The 23,239-nt window shown below is 43.8% G+C and overlaps 1 protein-coding gene across 1 annotated transcript in view; it reads left to right on the top strand.

The window, feature by feature from the left end:
- LOC115471190 (neurotrypsin-like) overlaps window positions 1-23,239 on the top strand; it is a 99,938-nt gene that overhangs the window by 67,243 nt on the left and 9,456 nt on the right. The window contains exons 10-13 of the mRNA XM_030204886.1: window positions 3,296-3,437; window positions 4,879-5,084; window positions 9,445-9,523; window positions 13,262-13,384. Of these exons, the coding sequence (XP_030060746.1) occupies window positions 3,296-3,437; window positions 4,879-5,084; window positions 9,445-9,523; window positions 13,262-13,384 (550 nt within the window). The remainder of the gene's footprint in view (window positions 1-3,295; window positions 3,438-4,878; window positions 5,085-9,444; window positions 9,524-13,261; window positions 13,385-23,239) is intronic.

Here is a 23,239-nt window from a genome sequence, read left to right as displayed (position 1 = left end):
GCCGCTTTAGCCTTTCCTCATAGGGAAGTCATCCCATCCCCTTTATCATTTTCGTCGCCCTTCTCTGCACCTTTTCTAATTCCACTATGTCTTTTGTGAGATACGGCGACCAGAATTGAACACAATATTCGAGGTGCGGTCGCACCATGGAGCGATACAAAGGCATTATAACATCCTTATTTTTGTTTTCCATTCCTTTCCTAATAATACCTAACATTCTATTTGCTTTCTTAGCCGCAGCAGCACACTGAGCAGAAGGTAAACTTTTCAAATGGTGCTATTCCAGAAAAGTTATCTCTACCTCAAATGGTGTAGTTAACTTCTCCCTGAGTACTATTTCTGTATGCTAATGAGTCTAGCAATACTTCTAAGGCAGCAGAAGGAGCCATTATGGGATAAAAAAAAAAAAAGCCTCTCAACCCTCAGTGATGAAATTTCTCTTAAAGTAGGACCCCAGCCCTTCTGCACCCTCATGTGAGCTGTACAAAACCCACTCATAAGCCATTGAAACCTCTCCCCTGTGTAAAATATGGGCCACTTTCTAGCCTTGTATCCTCAACCTCCTGATCATACCTGAGGGCAGGAGTGATTCCCACTCCAAAATTGTGCCAGCTGACCCTAGATGATCCTTTTTTCCTAACCCCTCCCCCATCTCCCCTATAAATTGTGGTCATGCATGCAATTCTATTCAACAATATTAAATTAGAATCATTTCTCGGTAAAGCAGCAAATAGTACTGTTACACTTTGCAGTAAACTAAATCAAAGCAGAGTAAGTGCACAGCCTACAGATCACCGAGAGTGCCAAAGGTCGTTAGTATGTGTTACTATAACAAATTACATTAATTATGATGCTTTGTAATTTCCTGTACAATGTATAATTATATTAGCATTAATTATGATGTTTTACACGTTCCTGTACAATGTGTAATTAGATTAGGTAAGAAACTAGCTGTGTCTAAGTGCTATAAATGTCTATATTAAGTTATTTTGAAAGTGCCTGGCAATTTGCCATTTGAGACCAGAGTAATTGAGGTATTGAGATAAAATTGTTTTTTTTTTATTTAAAAGGTCACCATCATCAGTTAGATATATGGGGCTAGATTTTATATATATAGCGCCTAAAATATCAGCACTGAAAAAAAACAGCTTAAGCAGTATTCTATAAGCCATGCCTAAAATTTGGCATGGTTTATAGAATTAATGCCTAAGTAGAGAGGTCACACATAAATTTAAATGCCACCATTTGTACCAACAAAAACGCAGTGCAAAAGCCCACACCTAAATTTACGCATGGAGCACACTTACCCCCTGTTTACAAAGCTGAGCAGCAATGCTGACACAGCCCATTAAAAGTGAATGGACTTTGTCGGCAGTACTGCACCTCCAGCCACTAGTACGGCTTTATAAACAGGGGCCTTAGTCAATAATTATGCATGTAACCCAAAACCCCACCCCCAAATACCCATGACCCTCCCATTTCCCCGCCCTCTGTTTCAGGCCGTGCGTACATTTTAGCCACAGATCCTGTGTGCAACTTTACAGAGGTAAGTCCCAATTAAATCTAACTAGTGCTAATTATTGTTTGTTAAAAAAAACCACAATTATTCTATTAAATTGTGCATGCAAATGGGGAATATGTCTAAATTTGCACATGCAATATTTGGTGACTTTTATAGCATCAGGGAGATGATGACTATTTTCCATTCTACTCAGTCATTCTTACTTGGTACAATTAGCACTGCTTGAACAGATTATGTGGGTGATACTCCTGCTTATCATAGTCTGGCATTAGCCCAAAGTAGTTTTAGTAAATACAGATTCAAAAATACTGAATGTGTTTTCATCTGTTATTTGAACCTTGGTCATTAATAGTATAGCCTTCTTCTTGCCTTTCCAGTCTCCTGCCTTATGCTGGTTTTAATGCTTACACAATATTTATACTGATTACAGTTCTCACACAATGGTTTATGCCAGTCACGCTAGGTTAGGTTGTTGGGTAATCATATGCTCTACAGAGAGGGGCATAATCGAACAGAAACGCCTATCTCCATGGGCGTTTATCTCCGAGAACGGGTCCGTGAAGGGGCGGGGCGGATCGTATTTTTTAAAAGAAAAAGACGCCCATGTTTTATTCGTCAAGGTGTGAGCTGGGCGTTTTTGCTTTTCAGCGATAATGGAAAATGAAATCGCCCAGCTCAAAAACGAATAAATCCAAGACATTTATTCGTGGGAGGGGCCAGGATTCATAGTGCACTGGTCCCCCTCACATGCCAGGACACCAACCGGGCACCCTAGGGGGCACTTTTACAAAACCAAAAAAACAGGTAAAAGAGCTCCCAGGTGCATAGCACCCTTCCCTTGGGTGTTGAGCCCCCCAAATCCCCCTCAAAACCCACTGCCCACAAGTCTACACCATTACTATAGCCCTAAGAGGTGAAGGGGGGCACCTACATGTGGGTACAGTGGGTTTGGGGGGGTTGGACGACTAGTAGCATTAAGCAGCACAATTGTAACAGGTAGGGGGGGGATGGGCCTGGGTCCACCTGCCTGACGTCCACTGCACCCCCTAACAACTGCTCCAGGGACCTGCATACTGCTGCTTGGGAGGAGGGTATGACATTTGAGGGTGAAAGTAAAAAGTTGTGAAACATCATTTGTTGTGGTGGGAGGGGGTTAGTGACCACTGGGGGAGTCAGGGGAGGTCATCCCCGACTCCCTCTGGGGGTCATCTGGTCATTTAGGGCACTTTTGGGGGCCTTATTCGTGAAAAAACAGGGTCCAGGAAAAGTGTCCTAAATTCTAGCTCAAAACTGTTCCATTATCGGCGAAGGGCGCCCATCTCTGTTCGCCCGATAACCACGCCCCAGTTCCGCCTTCACCACGCCTCCGACACGCCCCCGTCAACTTTGTCCGCACCCGCGACGGAGTGCAGTTGAAAGCGTCCAAAGTTCGGCTTTCGATTATACCGCTTTATTTGTTTTTGTGAGAAGAACGCCCATCTCCCGATTTAGGTCGGAACTTGGGCGTTATTCTCGTTCGATTATAAGCTGGAGAGTGTCTTAAAGGGTCAGTTGTAGGATTGGGTGGGATAAAGTAGGTGCAAAGCCTGTGCCTACTTTTGAGCCTGCAGACATTGATGGGATTATGCGGGATATAAATGTTCACAATAAATAAATAAATAAATAACATAAATGTAGATACAAAATACAAAAAATGATAAAGAACCCAAAGCTGTTCTTGAGTCTGTGCTTGGTACGTTTATATTTACCCTGCCCTGATTATCAATGTTGCAGGACCCTCCATAAGACTGGCGGATGGAGAAAACACCAAAGAGGGACGGGTGGAAATTTTCCTGAATGGAGAATGGGGTAGCATTTGCGATGATGGATGGACTGACACGGATGCAGCTGTGGTTTGCAGAGAGCTTGGATACAGGTAGAGTATTCATCCTTGGAAATTTGCAGTAGGAATAGGGGCAGCAGGATCCTCTAAGAGTCTCTCATTTCAGGTTCAGTGATACATTCATAGTTCACAGTACAGATTGATTTGATATACTGCCAGTTAGAGGGTGACCAAAATAGTTTTCTTTTTTGCCAAAACCAAATCTGTGGGCAAAATTTGCTGTTCGGTTTTGGCTGAAATTGAAGCTGAAATAGAAACAGGCTGCTATGGCATAGAACATCACACCCTGCCCCAAACCCAAAGAGGAGTAGCCCCCACCCAGACTCCTACTCCCATTCATAGCCCCCCCCTCCCAGCCTAACTTATGAGCCCTGGTGGTTTAGAAATGTAGTCAGGACAGGAGCTAGCTGGAGGTCATGGCAGCCATTTTGATGGCAGAGACAGTATGAGCAGGAGTGACAGGGGATTGTTCCTGCCTCAAATATACCACTAGATCACTAGGACTTGAAAGGTAGGCCCAGAGGGGAGGGCAGATGGGTGGGTCTGGGGTGAGGGCGTGGGAGCTGCTCCTGTTCAGGGGGAGGGACAGAGGCAAGCCTGAACCTATTCGTTGGGAGGGAGGGAGTGGAGCCTGTCCTGTTCGGAAAGGTGGGGGGAGAGAGTGGAACACTATGGGGACACTGCACTAAGTTTCAGTTTCAGCCGAAAATACACTGGCATTTTCAGCCAAAACTGAAACATGGCTAAATACTGATTTGGGGCTAGTTTCAGCACCAAAACTGAAATTCGGTTGGCCTGTACCGCCAATCAATAAACATCTAAGCAGTTTGCAATAATTATAATAAAGAGGGGCTAAATGAAGTTGATACTTTGCTAGAGCAGCAGGAAAGATGTGGCAAAAAAGACACGAGAATCTCTCTAAAATGGAGTTTTATCCTGAATAATGACCTCACAATAGCTTTGAATATATCCTTCTTTCCTAGTGGGGAATACATTTCACATAAACACTCCCATTCTAAAGCATATCAAGGAGCAGGAGAATCCCTGAAGCCATGAATAAATAAAGGGCCATCAGAGACTGAATTAATTTTTGAGGCACCAAAGTCACACTTACTTGACATAAGAATTTTGCGGCCTCTTTTTTGGCCAAGAACTGCATTATAAATGAAATATGGTCCTTTTTTTGCCTTTAGGCTGAGACTAAGAATCTGTATAATAAGGAGTGTTAACCCTCTGCCACCTGACTCCATTGAGGGCATCAAACCATTAGGACCCTAATCCTCTGAATAAAGTCTGATTTTAAAATTCTGAATATTCTATTTCTTTGGTAGATTTTTCATTGATTTTTGGCATATGTGGACTTCAATTTACCTTCCTTCCTTATAAATTTCTCAGAGGATGAAGGTGGTATTTGCTGATGATGATATGACAACAGCAATGTTCTTTTCGCTTACCAGTTTCTCTTAAATTTCAGTGGCCCAGCCAAAGCCAGGACAATGGCATATTTTGGGGAAGGCCAAGGACCAATCCATCTAGACAATGTAGAGTGCAATGGCACAGAGAGCACGCTGGAGGAGTGTGTGAAACAAGACAGTGGGGTACACAACTGTTGGCACAGTGAGGATGCTGGAGTGATTTGTGACTATATGGAAGAGAAGGCCCATGGTGTCCGACGTACAGGTAGAAAAAGTACAGAAATACTGTTCTATTGCCTATAATAATTCCAGCAGGAAGACAATGGGATTGCTTTCCTCTCAGTCTTTCTGAGGAGCTGTCTGTAGAAGGAGAAACTGGGACTGGAAGACTGGAGAGATTTGTAATAGCCTCTGTCTCTATAGCAGGGATCCCCACATGTCCTGCAGATCAAGTCTCTCCCTTTTTACCACCCTCCAATGCACTGATAAACAAAATGCTGCAAGGCTGACTCCTTGCTTTGAATCCCATACCACCTTCCACTCAAATGTTAAGGGTCACAAGCACATAGAGGGAAGATGGGAGAAAGGGGCAGAAGAAGGACTCTTTCTTCAGGTGTTCAGTTGGGACTGCACCCACCCAGGACAGGACAGAAGAATGAAATTTTTGTCCAACTGCTTTCTGTGACAGTGCCACCTCTTCTCTGCCATTAGCGCTCCCTTCATTTTCCCCTTTGTCCCAGCTGAGGGTCCCAACCTAGTCAATGTGCCTACCTGATAGATTTCTGCCTTCCCTCCCTAGCTAGCAGGAGTACAGTATTTTAAAATTTGTGGACCCTGCTGACTGTTCTGTGGTTCCAGCAGCCTCCAGTTTTGGAACTTTCTGGAGTTCCTTACATCTTATATTATGAGGAACACCAAAACAAAATGTGTAAGTTAAAATGTATTTTCACTTTTGATATATGATTGTGAATTTCAAAAAGTTATTTTGTTCATTTGTAACATAGTAACATAGTAACATAGTAGATGACGGCAGAAAAAGACCTGCACGGTCCATCTAGTCTGCCCACGATAAACTCATGTGTATACCTTACCTTGATTTGTACCTGTCTTTTTCAGGGCACAGACCGTATAAGTCTGTGCAGCAGTATTTCCCGCCTCCCAACCACCAGTCCCGCCTCCCATCACCGGCTCCGGCACAGACCCCGTATAAGTCTGCCCTCCCCCATCCTAGCCTCTCAACCACCAACCCCTCTTCCCCCCGCCACCCAATTTCAGCTAAGCTTCTGTGGATCCATTCCTTCTGCACAGGATTCCTTTATGCCTGTCCCACGCATGCTTGAATTCCGTTACCGTTTTCATCTCCACCACCTCCCGCGGGAGGGCATTCCAAGCGTTCACCACCCTCTCCGTGAAGAAATACTTCCTGACATCTTTCCTGAGTCTGCCCCCATTCAATCTCATTTCATGTCCTCTCGTTCTACCGCCTTCCCCTCTCCGGAAAAGATTCGTTTGCGGATTAATATCGTTCAAATATTTGAACGTCTGTATCATATCACCCCTGTTCCTCCTTTCCTCCAGAGTATACATGTTCAGGTCAGCAAGTCTCTCTTCATACGTCTTGGAACGCAACTCCCATACCATCCTCGTAGCTTTTCTTTGTACCGCTTCCATTTTTTTAACATCCTTCGCAAGGTACGGCCTCCAAAACTGAACACAATACTCCAGGTGGGGCCTCACCAACGTCTTATACAGGGGCATTAAAACCTCCTTTTTTCTGCTGGTCACACCTCTCTCTATACAGCCTAGCAACCTTCTCGCTACGGCCACCGCCTTGTCGCACTGTTTCATCGCCTTTAGGTCCTCAGATACTATCACCCCAAGATCCCTCTCCCCGTCCGTGTCTATCAGGCTCTCCCCACCTAACACATATGCCTCCCTTGGATTTCTACTCCCTAAGTGCATCACTTTGCATTTCTTCGAATTTTTTGAATTTTTTGAAATTTTTTGCATTTCAAATAATTTGAAACAAGTATTTACTTGCAAGAAATACAGGCATTCCAACTTTATTTATTTATATAAATTAATTACACACCTTATTAAGGCCTCATTTTACAAAGTGGCGCTACCGATTAGCAGCGCGCTGAATCAGAAGCCCATTCAGTTCCCATGAGCTTCTTCACATTCAGCGCATACTGTATTTCTTGCAAGTAAATACTTGTTTCAAATTATTTGAAATGCAAATGAACAAAATAACTTTAGGGACCCTTTTAGTAAGCTGTGGTAAGCACTAATGCATGCTTTTGGCTCCTAACCCTTATTCACTTGTTCAGAACCCTTATTTTATCATCCTCACCTTAATATTCCCTTATCTCTTGTTTGTCCTGTTTGTCTGTCCTAATTAGATTGTAAGCTCTGTCGAGCAGGGACTGTCTCTTCATGTTCAAGTGTACAGCGCTGCGTACGTCTAGTAGCGCTATAGAAATGATAAGTAGTAGTAGGTAAAAACCACTACTGCAGGGCGCACTCAGGTATCTTGAGGTAGTTTTGGCATCTGCGCGTGCTTCCCACATGCTAAATGATACTTTTTATTTTTTTGGCGCTGGGGGCATGTTTGGGGGCAGAGAATAGGCGTGTTCTGCACTAATCGGTTAGTGCAGATATATTGTCATGCGCCAACCAATTAGCACGTGACTAGCACAGGAGCCCTTACCACCTAGAAAATAAGTGTTCCCGTGCTAATGGCCATGGGCTAATGGGGAAATTAGTGCATGGCTGTTAATAGAGGAAATGGAAAATGCGGCCATTTTCCAGCCACGCTAAAAGTGGCCTCAAAGCAGGAAAGACCCCTGCTAGTGGTAGCACAGGCCAATTTTTAGCACAGCTTAGTAAAATGGCCCCTTAGGGCAAAAAAATCACCTTTTACCACATCTTGATTTCTTGAGGGATTCAGCAACGTGTGGTATATTAGACCCTCTGCCTGCTGAATCCTGTTTTAAAGGAATAATGCTGCTTGCAAGCTACCTTGCAAGCAGCGTTCTTCCAGCGACCCAGGAGCATCAGGCCACAAAGCTGCTTTCTTATAAAGAAATATGACCCTAGTGATAGTCGTGCCATTTTGCAGCTGGCGCAGGACCGGACAGGGGTGACTGGGCATTGCTCAAGCTCAAAGACCCCCTGAACCACCACTGTTCTAAACGTAGTCCTTAGAGAGGACAAGGGCTACCTTAGGAGTGGGGATGGAGGGAGGGGCTTGGATTTTGTGGAGGATGGGGATAGGCAGTGCGTGAACCAGTAGGGAACGTCAGCCGGAGAGGGGGTCCAGAACCTGGAGGACCCTTCTTAGTCGGTCCAGGAGCATGCTCCCGGGCTGTGAAATAACCCCAGCAAAAATCTGGGGTTATTTTACTCTCATTTATTGACCCTAATGCGACTTGCAGTGTATCACCACAAATCACATTAGTGTATTTGCATAGTGTTGAGATGCAAAACAAGCATTTGCATGTTTTGCATCTTATTACTACTTAACCCGCAGCAACTTAAATATCACCATGGTAATGTAAGTCAAGCAGCATTAGGGCTCTTTATGTCACATTAAGAAGCAAATAACGTGACTTAAAGCCCTAATGCTGCTTGATAACGTCACCCGTTAGAGCTCAGTTTTAGAAAGGATGTAGAGATGGGAATTGAGATGTCCGGGTTGGAGAGTTCACAATTCTCCCTGTATTTTATAAAGGATCTGGCAAATGCAGAGTTTCTTGTAGAATACTTGTAAGGATGTGGAGGACTTCATGTCTATATATCTCCACATTCCACAGGAGCAGTGATTTTAAAAAGCTGTATGTGAGGGGAAAAGAGGTGCAATTTTCCTGTAAATGTGTGTGGGAGCAGAGTTTTTAAATCAGTGCTCACAATATGCAAACACATCCTAAGCAGCTCCTCAAATCCCCTCCCCCAACCCCCCCCCCCCCCCACAGGTATCAAGATGGGTCCTTCACCCAGACCTTGTGGTGGGAGGGGGGCCAGAGCCCGAGGTGGGGGGCACATTTTGGTCAGTTTCACTAAAAGGAGCATGCCGGACGTGAGGGGAAGACAGAGCAGTGCAGACAACAAGGTAGTGCTGGAGACCAGTGCTGGACAAGGCTTCAGCTTGCGGAGGTTGGGGATCCCCGCCAGCAAATCCAGGGGCCCAGAGGAAATTTGGGGGGCCCAGGCCCCCATGGCCCCACGTACCTACGCCACTGCCTTCACCCAACATTCTCACAGGCATTAAAATGGGTTCCCTGATGACCTCTTCATTTTAAGAAGCCTCTTTGATAGCACCTCTGCATAAAGAACCCCCACCAATGGCCCTCCACCCCAGCCCTTATTCTCTTCCAGTTTTAAGAGCCCTCCTGATTGGCCCCCACGGACACCCCACCCCCTGATCCCCTCCTTGACATGGCTGCTGTAGACCATTGGGCCTGGCTGCATGTTTCTGGACCCTGAAGTCTATAACCTATTTCCTTGATTCATTCACTTAATGGAGGATTAAAAGCTTTGAAATGTATGGTTTCTTGAGCAATTGCATCTTATTTTTGTCTGTGTGAGATGCTCTTTAGGTAACAGTGGCTAGTTTTGTCGTTTAGATGCAGTGTCTGCTGTGTGTGGGCTTCGCCTTTTGCGTCATCGCAAGAAGAGAATCATCGGGGGAAACAAATCAATCAGGTAGTGCAAGCAACCTCTGAGGAATAGAGAGCAGACATTTTGGCTATGGGCACTGCTCATTTGCCTTGTTATTCTGGTGCTTTCTCACTTTGGGAAAGTAAATTGCTTCATTGGATTTACAGTGTCTCCAAATTATTTATTTATTTTTAGATTTATATCCCGCTTTAACCAAAGTGGATTACAAAATTAACAGACGTAATAAAACCATAAATACAATAAACAAAATAAAATTCAGACAGTCCAAATGGCAATGACTAACGTCCATCACCATTATTCCAAATGTGCCTTCCCCAAACAGAGAGCCTTCAAGTACTTCTTAAACTGCGAAACATTTGCATATAACCACAGTAAAGACCCAGCTATTGAAAAGGCACATACACAAGGCTCTGCATAATGGTGCATTGTGGCTGCTGGTATAGCCAATTGCTTCATCACCTCCGAACACAATGTTCAGGTTAGCTGGTAAGTATTCAACACTTGCAAAAAATACGCTGGCACATTTGCATACACTCTTTGATGAATTAGTACCAGAATCTTAAAACAAACTGAATGCATTACTGGCAGTGGCGTTCCTAGGGAGGCTGACACCTGGGGCGGATCGCCGATGCGCCCCACCCCCCGGGTGCAGAACCCCCCCTGGGTGCAGCACGACTCCCCCCCGGCGAAAGAAACCCCCGGATGCACGCCGCTGGGGGGGGGGGGGGTGCCGCACACCTGTCCGCTTCGTTCGTTTCCATGCTCCCTCTGCCCTGGAACAGGAAATAACCTGTTCCGGGGCAGAGGGAGCACAGAACGAACATAGTGGACAGGCGCGCGACATCACCCCAGCGGCGTGCACCCGGGGTGGACCGCCCCCACCGCCCCCCCCCCCCGGTACACCACTGATTACTGGCAACCAATGAAGTGACTTTAATTTAGGATTTTAATCTCTTTGTCCAGTTGGTGCTTTGACTAATGAGCTCTCCAGTAAGCCACAAGATACATCATGTGAGGTATTTCTACTTGCGCCAGATAATGTGTTCTTTTGAGAAAGGGTTGCTGACATTCCTAGCTACAGAGGTCTTCGATACCAAACCATGGGTTTTAACGTGACTTATCAGGAACTGTATGCTGCCTGTGGATGAATAATCTGTTTGTTGTGTTCTGCCATTTAATTTCAAGTGTCCTAATGTTTCCTAAAACATCTACTTATGATTTATTTATTCAAATTAGATATTCACTCACCTTAGGGAGGAATTTTGGGTGTGGACAAAACAGCATCTTGTCCTATAAGATTGAGTATACAGTTCTTAGTGAACTAGTACCTGAATCTCACTGATATGTCTTGTTGATGTGATGGTATTAATAAAAAAAATGTTGTCTAGCTAGAAACCTAAGTTGTGCCAATTGGATAGGTTCAAATGGAGGGCTAGCGAGGACAGTTTGTACCAGATTCAAATCCCACACTAATGGAGGAGGCTGAATAGCAGGACAAAGATATATCAAATCCCTCAAAAAAACATTTTGTTATGGGATACTTGATCAGAGTGATATTTTCCAGAATATCATGAATCACCGATAACACAACTAGATATACTTTACTGTTGAAAAAGACAGCCCACTATTTGATGAAAGCAATTAATAATCAAGGACTTAGATAACCTAAAATTTAGAGGATCATAGGTATGAGAGGCACAGCACACAGAGAATTGATGCCAATATATATGTATATGATTTGTTCTAGGAATCTTTCCTAGACACAAGATAACCCCTAAAACACCTGGAAGGTTTGAATGAAGAACGTGACCTTGATTCTGTGTGATCAAACCTACCTCTTTCAGTAAAAAAAAACTGGTGGATGAATATGCATGTTGAGCACTATAGGGAACCATGACTGCCTGGGCCAGGATGGTGTGATCAAGATCATGTGAGCTGAATCTCATTATGTCTTTTGTAATGTTTTCACTAGAAGAGGTATTGAAGGATATGCATAAAGGAGAACTTGACTCCAGGAAATTTGGAAAACATCATTTGCTACGCTGTTCTGATTTGGCCACCTTGAGCCATATCTGAAATATTTAGAGTTGTGTGAGGACGTAAATGGGTCAATAGTTGGATATCCCCACTTTTGGAACAGGGAATGTAAAATTGTGGTCTGGATAGACCACTCATGAGGCTGGAGTTTTCTGCTCAATGAGTCAGCTAGAGTGTTGAGGTTCCCCGGAAGGTAAGTCACCATGATGGTCAAGAATAATCATTCAAATAGTCTGTGCCCACTTGTTTGTTGACATAGTACATGGCAACCTGATTCCATTTGCTCAAGAATTATTTCATTGACTAACTTGAGGTGGAGCACACAAAAAGCCAGTCGTATCGCTCTAACAGGTTAATACTGTGGAACTGCTACTATGCAGAATAGGTGCCTTCAGTCACATGTTGATTGAGATGAACTCCTCAACCCTGTTTGGAATCATCTGTTGTCAGTATGATGGAGCAGTCAAAGGTTGAAAAGGTGCTCCTACTATAAAATTATTGTAGACCATTCATCATTGCATGGATCACTTGAGATGTAGAGGAATTGAAATCTTGGACGATAATGACTGGCTGTACTGCAACCACCTGTCCCTGAAATGCCACTGTAATGGTCTCATGTGAATGACTCTGGCTATCATGACATGAACTGCTTGAATATGTTGTACCAGTGAAACTGATGTTGTGCACTCTTGTGAGTGGTAGGTTCGCTAAAGCCAAACCGAGCGATGATCTGAGCTCCTATATACTCAAGTTGTTGCACTGGCAGTAAATGTGACTTTGTGGTGTTGATGAGAAATCCTAGATTGTTTAGGAGAGAAACAGTGGTCTGCAATGTTTGGTATTATTAGGAAAGGATTGGAAAATAAAAATGAGGATGTTATAAATGCCTTTGTATCGCTCCATGGTGCGACTGCACCTTGAATAGTGTATGCAATTCTGGTCACCACATATCAAAAAAATATATAGTGGAATTAGAAAAGGTACAGAGAAGAGCAATGAAAATGATAAAAGGGATGGGGTCGACTTTCCTATGAGGAAAAGCTGAAATGGCTAGGGCTCTTCAGTTTCAAGAAAAGACAGCTGAGGGGAGATATGATAGAGGTCTATAAAATAATGAGTGGAGTGGAACAGGTAGACGTGAATCGCTAGTTTACTCTTTCCAAAAATACATGCAATGAAGCTACAAAATAGTAAATTTAAAACAAATCAGAGAAAATATTTCTTCACTCAACGTGTAACTAAACTCTGGAATTCATGCCTTAATCTCACCTTCATAATGCCCCTGACATGCTCTCTTATGATTTGGATGCTCTGCAGATGAATTGCAGAGATAAATATCTGCAAAATAGGTTTTGAAAATACTGATTTGGATGTTTTGAGATGAAAAACATCCACATTGGGCTTTATGACACTTTTTGGACATTTTTTTTTTTTTTAATTGAGCTTCATCGTGTTGTTGGGGGTTGTATTCTTCTGAGTTACACAAAAAGATAGCAGTTAGAAAAGACTACACTTTGAGGGCATATGGGTGCATATTGTTTTTCTATTTGATGGCCATAAAGAAGAGAAGGGAGAAGTAGACCTACTGTAACTAAATGTAACTTGTCTTCAGCTACAATTAAATATAAAAACATGAGTTAAAGCCAAGTAAATAAATAAGGACTATATTATAAAAGTGATTAGAATTCCTGGTTTGATGGCTTTCTTCATCTTTTGCCGTTTCAGAGGCGGATGGCCATGGCAAGCCTCTCTGCGCCTGAAAGGAGTCTATAAAGAAACTCGGTTACTCTGTGGAGCAACTCTGATTAGTAGTTGTTGGGTTCTGACAGCTGCCCATTGCTTCAAAAGGTAAAGTAGGGATTCACCACTATGTATGCAGAGTGGTATGTTGGAAGTGGTATTGAGGCTGAAATACAAAGGAGGGCTGATAATCACAAAGGACCCTGTTTACTAAACTGTGTTAAAGTTTTTCAGTTATTGCATGATATTTTGTCAAAACTAGTGTGTGGTAACTGCAAATCCTCTACATTAACTGCTGGGGGTGTTCCCAGCATCTTGCCATACAGTGAATGCAGAGAAAGTTGTTTACCACATTTTCACTGCATTTTAGATAATGCAATACTGTTAGTTACACCTGCTAAGGTGGTGTCAACTAGAAGCTGGCCAAAACCAAATTCATGGCTGAAATTTGTGGCTCAAAACTGAAAATGTCGTGCCTGCCCCCCCCCCTCCCCCCCACACACACATACACACAGAAGACGTGCCCTCCCGGGCTCCCTGAGCATCAGTGGGCCATCCCCAGACCTACCTTAACAAGCCTTGGTGGTCCAGTGGCCTCTTTCCTACCTTATGGCACTCCTGGTTTAAAATGGTTGTTGAGATTTCCTGCAGCAGTCTCATGAGATTCCTATAGTAGGTCCCGGCATCATTATTGAGATTTACACCAGCATAAGCAACGGCGATGGAGAATGACACCAGCATAAGCAAGAGTAATCTCAATATGACTTTTGGGACCTCCTGTGCCAGTCTCAGCAGCCATTTTAAACCAGCAGCAGCATCGTTCAGGAAAGAGTGAGGTTCTTTTCTGCCTGCCCCCAAAAAGGCCACTAGACCACCAGGGTTTGTTAAGGTAGGCCTGGGGAGGTCCTGAAGGTTGAGGGGCCAGGTGGGTGGAGGGACGCATATTTTTAGGGGTGGGAGGGTGGTTGGTTGGTCGGGCGGTTGAGTGGCTTGGGGAGGGGGCGGAGAGTTTCAGTTTCAGCCAAAAGTGCACCGGTATTTTCGGTCAAAATTTGAACTTGGCCCGCTTTTTCAGCCCAAAACCAAAATTCAGTTGGCCTCTAGTGTTCTGAATTATCTGCTGTGTTAACAGTTAACACTTGGTAACTATTTCCATGTTAAATATAAGATGTAGTTTCCACCCATTCTCTACCTGTTCTCCACCCACTCTCCCTGTTCACTGTTAATGTGGGAATTTGTACATGTTAACTACTAAGACAATGCATTAAAGGGCCTTTTTACAAAAGCGCATAGGTGCCTATGCGTGTCCAATGTGCATCAAATTGGCACTACCGCCCGACCACCGAATACCCTGGGCGGTAATTCCATTTTTGATGTGTGCCCAAAACACACAGTAGAAAATTATTTTCTATTTTCTACTGCATGGCGCTACCCAGAGGTAATCAGCAGTTGACGCGTGTCGAACGACCCCCAAGTCAATGGGTGGTGTTAAGGTCTCAGGCCAAAAATGGACGTGTGCTGGTATTAATGTTGCCGCACATTCATTTTCCGGCACAAAAGAAAATGCCTTTTTCCAGGCATGCTGAGGAAATGGACCAGTTCGCATCCAAAACACAAGCCTACACCAGTGCAGGCCACTTTTAGACACGCCTTAGTAAAAGGGCCCCTAACTTATCTATTAACGTCCCAATTAACATGTACTGACACAAGTTAACAAAGAAGTCCCAAAATATGATTAGTCATGTTCTATGTCTAAGTAAACTTATCAAGTGGCACTAGGATTATTTTGCAGCCTTTACAAAAATGTATTGTAGTTCATCAATGTATTATGGGAATAATTCTGATTTCTTTCAGAAACTCAAGCCCTCAGGTTCACAGATACAATTGAGCAAAACTAGAACTGGATAAGTTTGTCCCTGATGGCATAATGCCATTAAGTAACTGAAGTTTCAAGTTTTGATTTTATTTGAAGTTTCAATTTTTGATTGTATTTGAAATACTGCCTGTAAATTAACTATCTAGATGGTTTATGTGGAGGGGTATAATCGAACGCGAACGCCTATCTCCATGGGCGTCTATGTCCGAAAACGGGTACGTGAAGAGGCGGGACAGACCGTAATTTCGAAAAAATGGACGTTTTTCAGCTGGCCGTTTGTTTTTTTTTAGCGATAATGGAAACTAAAAACGCCCAGCTCAAAAACGTCCTAATCCGAGCCATTTGGTTGTGGGAGGGGCCACGATTCATAGTACACTCACCCCCCTGACATGCCAGGACACCAACTGGGCACCCTAGAGGTCAGTGCGGTGGACTTCAGACAATGCTCCCACATGCATAGCTCCCTTACCATGGCTGCTGAGCCCCCAGCCCCCCTCCCCCAAAACCCACTACCCACAAATGTACAACACTACCATAGCTCTTAGGGGTGAAGGGGGCATCTACATGTGGGTACAGTGGGTTTTGCAGGCCTCCCATTTACCAGCACAAGTGTTACAGGTAGGGGGGGAATGGGCCTGGGTCCGCCTGGCTGAAGTGCACTGCGGTACCCACTAAAAGTGCTCCATGGACCTGCATACATGCAGGCCTCTAGGACTGGTTGCTGCTATATAACATTGGCACAGCAGTTGACACCTGAAGACTAATCTCTCCGAAAACGTCCTTTATTGGAATAAGCACGCTTACTCACAGTTAACTGCAGATCAGAGGTTGTGTCCCACTGGCAACGAGTCTCCCTGGCACTGAGATGAGCAGTAGGTCAGAGCTGGCAGAATGCTGTACAATGCCCTCTTTCAGCCACATTCAAGGGAAGAACTAAGTTCTGTAACGTGGCTAACACGTGAAAGGGATCTAAAACTGGCTTACAAAAATGGCCACTACCTCATGGACTACCGGAAACAAAACAGGGCACACTCTGACCCAGTAAGCAGGCGGGAAAGCACCATGGGAGTAGAGCCTACCAACTACCAACATCGTGAGCATTTGCCACAAGCTACTGGAATCACGGAGCCCAATACCCTACACCCACCACAATGCATTGCTGATGTGACTCTGCAGTGCGCATAACAGAAAAGGTGTCACACTCACCCGAGAGCCACATCAGAACCAGGGAAAGGCTGTCACAGGATAGAACACATTCTGCTGTCATAGAGGTGGGTATGGCATTTGAGGCTGGCATAGAGGCTGGAAAAAAAGTTTGTAAAGTGGGTTTTTTGTTTGGTGGGAGGGGGTTAGTGACCACTGGGGGAGTCCGGGGAGGTCATCCCCGATTCCCTCCAGTGGTCATCTGGTCAGTTGGGGCACTTTTTTGGGACCTGTTCGTGAAAAAAAAGGGTCCAAAAAAAGTGACCCAAAATCGCGGTAAAAACGCCTCTTTTTTCGATTATCAGCTAAAGACGCCCATCTCTCCTTGGCTGATAACCACGCCCCAGTTCCGCCTTCACCACACCTCCAACATGCCCCCATCAACTTTACCCATTTCCGCGACAGATTGCAGTTGGAAACGCCCAAAATCGGCTTTCGATTATACCGATTTGGGCGCCCACGGGAGAGAGACGCCCATCTCCCGATTTGGGTCGCAATATAGGCGTTTTTCTCTTTCGATTATAAGCTGGATAGTAGTACTAATAAAATAATAAGGAAATAATAAAAACAACTTAAACTCATAAAATAATGTAATGAAAAGAAGTTACAATTTATGATAGGAAAGATGTATGAAAGGATTAGAACGGAAAAGTAAAAAATATCAAATAAATTAAAAGTTATTCTATTTAACAAGTAAATATCATTGCTGCACATCCCAGGGTTCAGACACCACTCAAATGTTCCTCCTAGTCATCAAACGATAAACTATACTTCAAAAGCTTTTTTCAAAAAAAGAGCATTTTTAAACCTGTCTTAAATTTCTGAATGAAGGGCTCCAATCTACGGTAGAGAGGCAGATCGTTCCAAAGGGTAGGATCAACATTACTAAATATAAATTGACAGATGGTATCCAAGCTGATAACTCTGAAAGAAGGAATAGTCAATAATCATCATTGTGATGATTTCAGTGCCCAGGTAATATAAGGGATCAAGTACCAAAATAAATATGATGGTTCACCAGAATATAATATTTTATGGATCATCAGAATTTTAAACTGGCATCTATAGACTCTTGGTAGCCAATGTTCTGCCTGAAGAAGAGGAGTAATATGATCAAATTTCCAGGCTCCAGTAGTTTAATGGCAATGTTTTGGATTAATTGTAAGCATCTAATCTCTACCACATAAATCCCTTAAAATAAGCCATTACAGTAATCAAGATGGGATAGAACCAATGCCTGGACCAGTGTTCTTATTGCTTTTTCATCCAGTAGTTTACTAATTGACCTAATCAATCTAAGCTTAAAGAAACATTTACTAACAATAGTTGAGATGTGGGAAATGAAATGTAAGATTTGGATCTAGTCTTACTTCTAACATTTTAAGTGAAGCCGAGAGTAAAATTGGTGAATCGACCAATAATTTGCTCAGAAAGAGGAACATTGTCTTGTCTAAAAAAAAGCAAAGCAAAGCTTGTGTTTTATCAGGATTGAGTTTTAATTTATTTGTTTCTAACCAAGCCACTATCACTGAGATTTACTATGAAGAAATAGCTATTGGACAATGGCAGACTTGTTGATCTGCTATGGATTTATTGCCTGTCTCACTAAAACTGACTGCCCAATAATTACCATGGATTCTTTTGGATTCGTAATAAGTAAATGAAACCTTTATTAAGGAAGCTAAATTCTACAATTGATATATATACATATATATAATGGTTAGCACATATACAGTGATTAGCTATATAAACAAACACAGTGATTAAGACAATTATTATCACTGGCGTCTACATCTAAGCAATGCAAAGAGTTCTTATATATATATATATATATATATATATATATATATATATATATATATATATATATATATATATATATATATATATATAGCACTGGTCTCCATCATCCAGGCTCTTAACAATAGCTGGGGGGCCCGGTTCACACAGCATGAGAGCTAGGAGCTTTTTGGACCAGGTACAAGCCTTCTGAGCGACATGTCTGCCCACAGATGAACCCCACCCTGCTGTGACAAGCCCTCCCTATTTATTAGGTTCCGAGACCATGTTCAGAGCTACGGAAAGTTACAGAAAAGCTTCTAAGGGAAAATTACAGAATGCTTCTGTGCTTACATCTGTGAGAACGTGATCACATGCTTTCCCAAGTCCAGGTGGCCAAGCTGGGCCCGGGAAACCAGTGTCATCCTCCCCTTTGCATACCAAATTAGTTAGAGCTGTGTCTTATCTCCTGCATTCCAAGAGAAGTTACTTTCGGTCAAAGACAAAAGACTTCAGAGTGCATTGTCGGACAAAAGCAGGGTAGAAAAGCAATCCTTTAAGATAACACTTAAACAATAAATGAAACAGAATTACTTCTAATCAACAATACAGACCCCAAGTGCACTGGTCGTTCAAGACAGATGTCACGATTGTGGTCGTGACCCCTCTCAGACTCACCTTATTTCTGGCGGTCAGCTTCTGAGCTGGCTTCTGTCTGTTCTTCCTGAGTTAGTTCTGTCTCTGTGTGCTGGCTGCTTCCAGCATGGCTCTAATTACTCCACTATATGGCACCTGTGTGTGTTAAGCCTCTCTGTGCTTCAGTATGATTTCTGCCTGTGTCCTGGAGTTGTGACATCATCAGTCAGGGCTTTGATAAGGAACTGGTGCTCTTCTATTCAGTGCCTTTGCATCGTCAAAGGTCTGCAGGTCAGTTTTGTTTGCAGTTTGCGTTTCTGCCTAGCCTTGCCTTGTTTCTGGTTGGTGTGCCTGTGGCACTTCTGTTTGTTCTTGTCTAAAGTTCCGTTGTGTGTTTTGTGTAACCTTGTGGCTATCTTCTAGCCTTCTAGCTTCCTGCCTGGTTCTGTTGTTTGTCTTCCTTGAGTTCTGCCTCCATTTTGCCCATTACCTTTTGCTGTGGTTCTTGTCCTGTCTGAGCTTAGTCCTGTGTTTGTTTTCTGCTTTAGTCCTCCTCTGCTCTTGCCCTCTACCTGTAGCTTTAGTTCCAGCCCTGCCTGTGTATCTTATATCCTGTTTCTGTCCAGCTTGTCGGTCTATCTTGAGTCTGGCTTCTGCCAAGCTTGTAGGCATTCCTTGGCCCTGTTTCTGTCTGTCTGCGAATCCTTCATCCTGTTTTAGTCAAGCTGGTTTTGAATCCTGTTGTCTCAGTTTGCCTGTAAGCCCTGCCGGCTACCTGCACCCAGGGGCTCAACCCCTGGGGAACGGCAGCCAAGTGTAGGTGAAGCCTAGTTCCAGTCCAGTGTGTTCCAGCCCAGTGTGTTCCAGTCCGTGTGTTCCGGCTTGTTTGTCTGTGTCTGCAGTCCTTGCCTTGCCGGTGTGCTAGCCCAGTGTTGGTTGGGGGGGGGGGGTTGCCTGCCGCTCCTCGGCAGGGGTCCAAGGGTTCACGTTATCCCTGAATCCCTAGGGTTGAAAAACAATCTTTTAAAATTCACTTCCATTACACTTGTACAATAAGCACATGGCCCAATAAGACAGCCAGAGCCACTCTGTGCAGGTTACGCTCCTTTGTGATTGAACATTGGCACCACAACCAGGGCCATCAGCAATTTATCACCATGCCTGACCTGTCTTTGCCGTTTTCGGGACAGACCGTAGAAGTCCTAATCATCCAACTACTGGAGTTATCTTTGAAGCTCATTCCATCCCATCATGATCTGTCTTTGCCATTTTGAGGACATGGACTTTAGAAGTCTGCCCAGCACTGGTCTTATTTTCCAGCTACTGGAGTAGCCATCTAAGCACCACTGCTGCCCATTATAACACATCAACAGCTATGAAGTCATTTAAGTTTAGTTTTGATTTTATCATCTTTCTATGTAGGGATCCTGTGTGTTTATTCCATGCATTTTTGAATGAAATAAACACAGAGGATCCCTACATAGAAAGAGGATGGATTTCTATGCATTCATATGTACATAATACCAACAAGCAGGGCAGCCTTATCTAGATGTTTAGAAGAAATCACTTATACAACTGTGTCACTGAATATACCTGGATAATTTTAAGACAGGTTATTTTTCTGACCAGAGTTGTCCAAATAACTTTAACCAGTCCATATTAATATCAGCACTGACCAGCTAAAATGTAACCATACCACTACTACTACTTAACATTTCTAGAGCGCTACTAGGGTTACGCAGCGCTGTACAATTTAATAAAGAGAGACAGTCCCTGCTCAAAGAGCTTACAATCTAATAGACAAGTGAACGGTTGGTCCGATAGGGGCAGTCAAATTGGGGCAGTCTGGACCCATGAAAGACCCTAGTACTACCCTTTTCTTTTTTACCTGAGCAGATTTTTTTGTGGGCAACGATTTTCCTGGAGAAAATTTATCCAGTGAACAGTAGTAAAGTTTAAAATGCTAGGTGTTGTCCATCTAACTCCAAAAGACTTGATATTAAAAAGTTTGACCAATGTCGCTCAATCCATTTATGCAGGTGTAGGTTGTGGCCACTCAAAAAAAAATCAAGAAAACACTAGGGGGGCCCTTTTACTAAGTGGCAGTAAGCCCATACCACGTGCCAATCCGGAGCTACCACCGGGCCCGCTCTAGCACGTGCCATTCTCGGTGCTACAAAAATTCATCCTATTTTTATAGCACTGGAACTACCGGCGCCGCATGCTACCCGGTTACCACCGGGTTAGAGCAGGAGCCCTTACCACCATCTTAATGGGTGGTGGTAAGGGCTCCCCCCCCCCTGCCCAAATGGCCGCGTGGTGTTTCACTTACCACATGGCCACTTCTTTTCTTCAGAAAAAGATAGCCTTTTACCTTTTACCGCCAACTGATTTCTACCGCTAGCTAAAAATGCTACCGCGGCTTAGTAAAAGACCCCCTAAGTGAATTAGGCACACTGTTTACAAAATAGCACCTAGAGATTCCCTGTGTGACTGCCAATTACTGATGCTGATCACAGGCATAAGCACTACTATTCTATTAACTGGGCGCAGTATTAATGCCTAACATTAGACAATATGTCACTGCACCAAAAGATTAGTCTGAAGCAGGAAAGCAGCTCACCACAAATCAGCAGCCATGGTAAAGATTTACTTTATTAAAGAGCAACAGTATACATGAGGTGTGGATCAAATTTGCTCAAATAATTCAATTGCCTGACATGTTTCAGCAACTTCAGGCCTGCATCAGGAGCGGAGTTCTACTACTACTACTACTACTACTATTTAGCATTTCTATAGCGCTACAAGGCATACGCAGCGCTGCACAAACATAGAAGAAAGACAGTCCCTGCTCAAAGAGCTTACAATCTAATAGACAAAAAATAAATAAAGTAAGCAAATCAAATCAATTAATGTGAACGGGAAGGAAGAGAGGAGGGTAGGTGGAGGCGAGTGGTTACAGGTGGTTACTAGTCAAAAGCAATGTTAAAGAGGTGGGCTTTCAGTCTAGATTTAAAGGTGGCCAAGGATGGGGCAAGACGTAGGGGCTCAGGAAGTTTATTCCAGGCGTAGGGTGCAGCGAGACAGAAGGCGCAAAGTCTGGAGTTGGCAGTAGTGGAGAAGGGAACAGATAAGAAGGATTTATCCATGGAGCGGAGTGCACGGGAAGGGGTGTAGGGAAGGACGAGTGTGGAGAGATACTGGGGAGCAGCAGAGTGAATACATTTATAGGTTAGTAGAAGAAGTTTGAACAGGATGCGAAAACGGATAGGGAGCCAGTGAAGGGTCTTGAGGAGAGGGGTAGTATGAGTAAAGCGACCCTGGCGGAAGATGAGACGGGCAGCAGAGTTTTGAACCGACTGGAGAGGGGAGAGGTGACTAAGTGGGAGGCCAGCAAGAAGCAGATTGCAGTAGTCTAAACGAGAGGTGACAAGAGTGTGGATGAGGGTTTTGGTAGAGTGCTCGGAAAGAAAGGGGCGGATTTTACGGATGTTGTAAAGAAAGAAACGACAGGTCTTGGCGGTCTGCTGGATATGAGCAGAGAAGGAGAGAGAAGAGTCAAAGATGACCCCAAGGTTTCGAGCTGAGGAGACAGGGAGAATGAGAGAGCCATCAACAGAAATAGAAAACGGGGGGAGCGGGGAGGTGGGTTTGGGGGGGAAAATGAGAAGCTCGGTTTTGATCATATTTAATTTCAGGTGGCGTTGAGACATCCAGACAGCAATGTCAGACAAGCACGCTGAAAGTTTGGTTTGGATGCAAGGTGAGATATCAGGGGTAGAAAGGTAGATTTGGGAGTCATCAGCATAGAGATGGTAGGAAAAGCCATGGGATGAGATTAATGAACCAAGGGAAGAAGTGTAGATAGAAAAGAGGAGGGGACCAAGAACAGAACCCTGAGGTACGCCGACAGGCAGAGGGATAGAAGTAGAAGAGGATCCACCAGAGTGAACACTAAAGGTGCGGAGGGAGAGGTAGGAAGAGAACCAGGAAAGGACAGAGCCCTGGAATCCAAGTGAGGACAGGGTATCGAGAAGTATGCTGTGATCGACAGTGTCAAAAGCAGCGGAAAGATCAAGAAGAATGAGGATGGAATATTGACCTCTGGATTTAGCCAGTAATAGGTCATTGGAGACTTTAGTAAGCGCAGTTTCGGTTGATTGGAGAGGGCGAAAACCAGATTGTAATGGGTCAAGAATAGCATGTGAGGAGAGAAAATCAAGGCAGCAGCGGTGAACAGCACGCTCAAGTAATTTGGAGAGAAAAGGAAGGAGGGAGATGGGTCGGTAATTGGAGGGACAAGTAGGGTCAAGTTAACAATATATTTAGAACAATGGTCTCATCTTCATTATGATCGCAAACCAAATCTTAGGTTGCTCACAACAGACTCCCTAAGCTTATTGTACACTGCTAAAAATGTTGTGAAAATACTTCCACAATGTAAAATCCATTGATGTTATTTGTCAAAG

Source organism: Microcaecilia unicolor, chromosome 5, assembly GCF_901765095.1.
Source record: "Microcaecilia unicolor chromosome 5, aMicUni1.1, whole genome shotgun sequence".
Lineage (NCBI taxonomy): Eukaryota > Metazoa > Chordata > Amphibia > Gymnophiona > Siphonopidae > Microcaecilia > Microcaecilia unicolor.
This window is presented reverse-complemented; position numbering and strand designations above follow the sequence as displayed.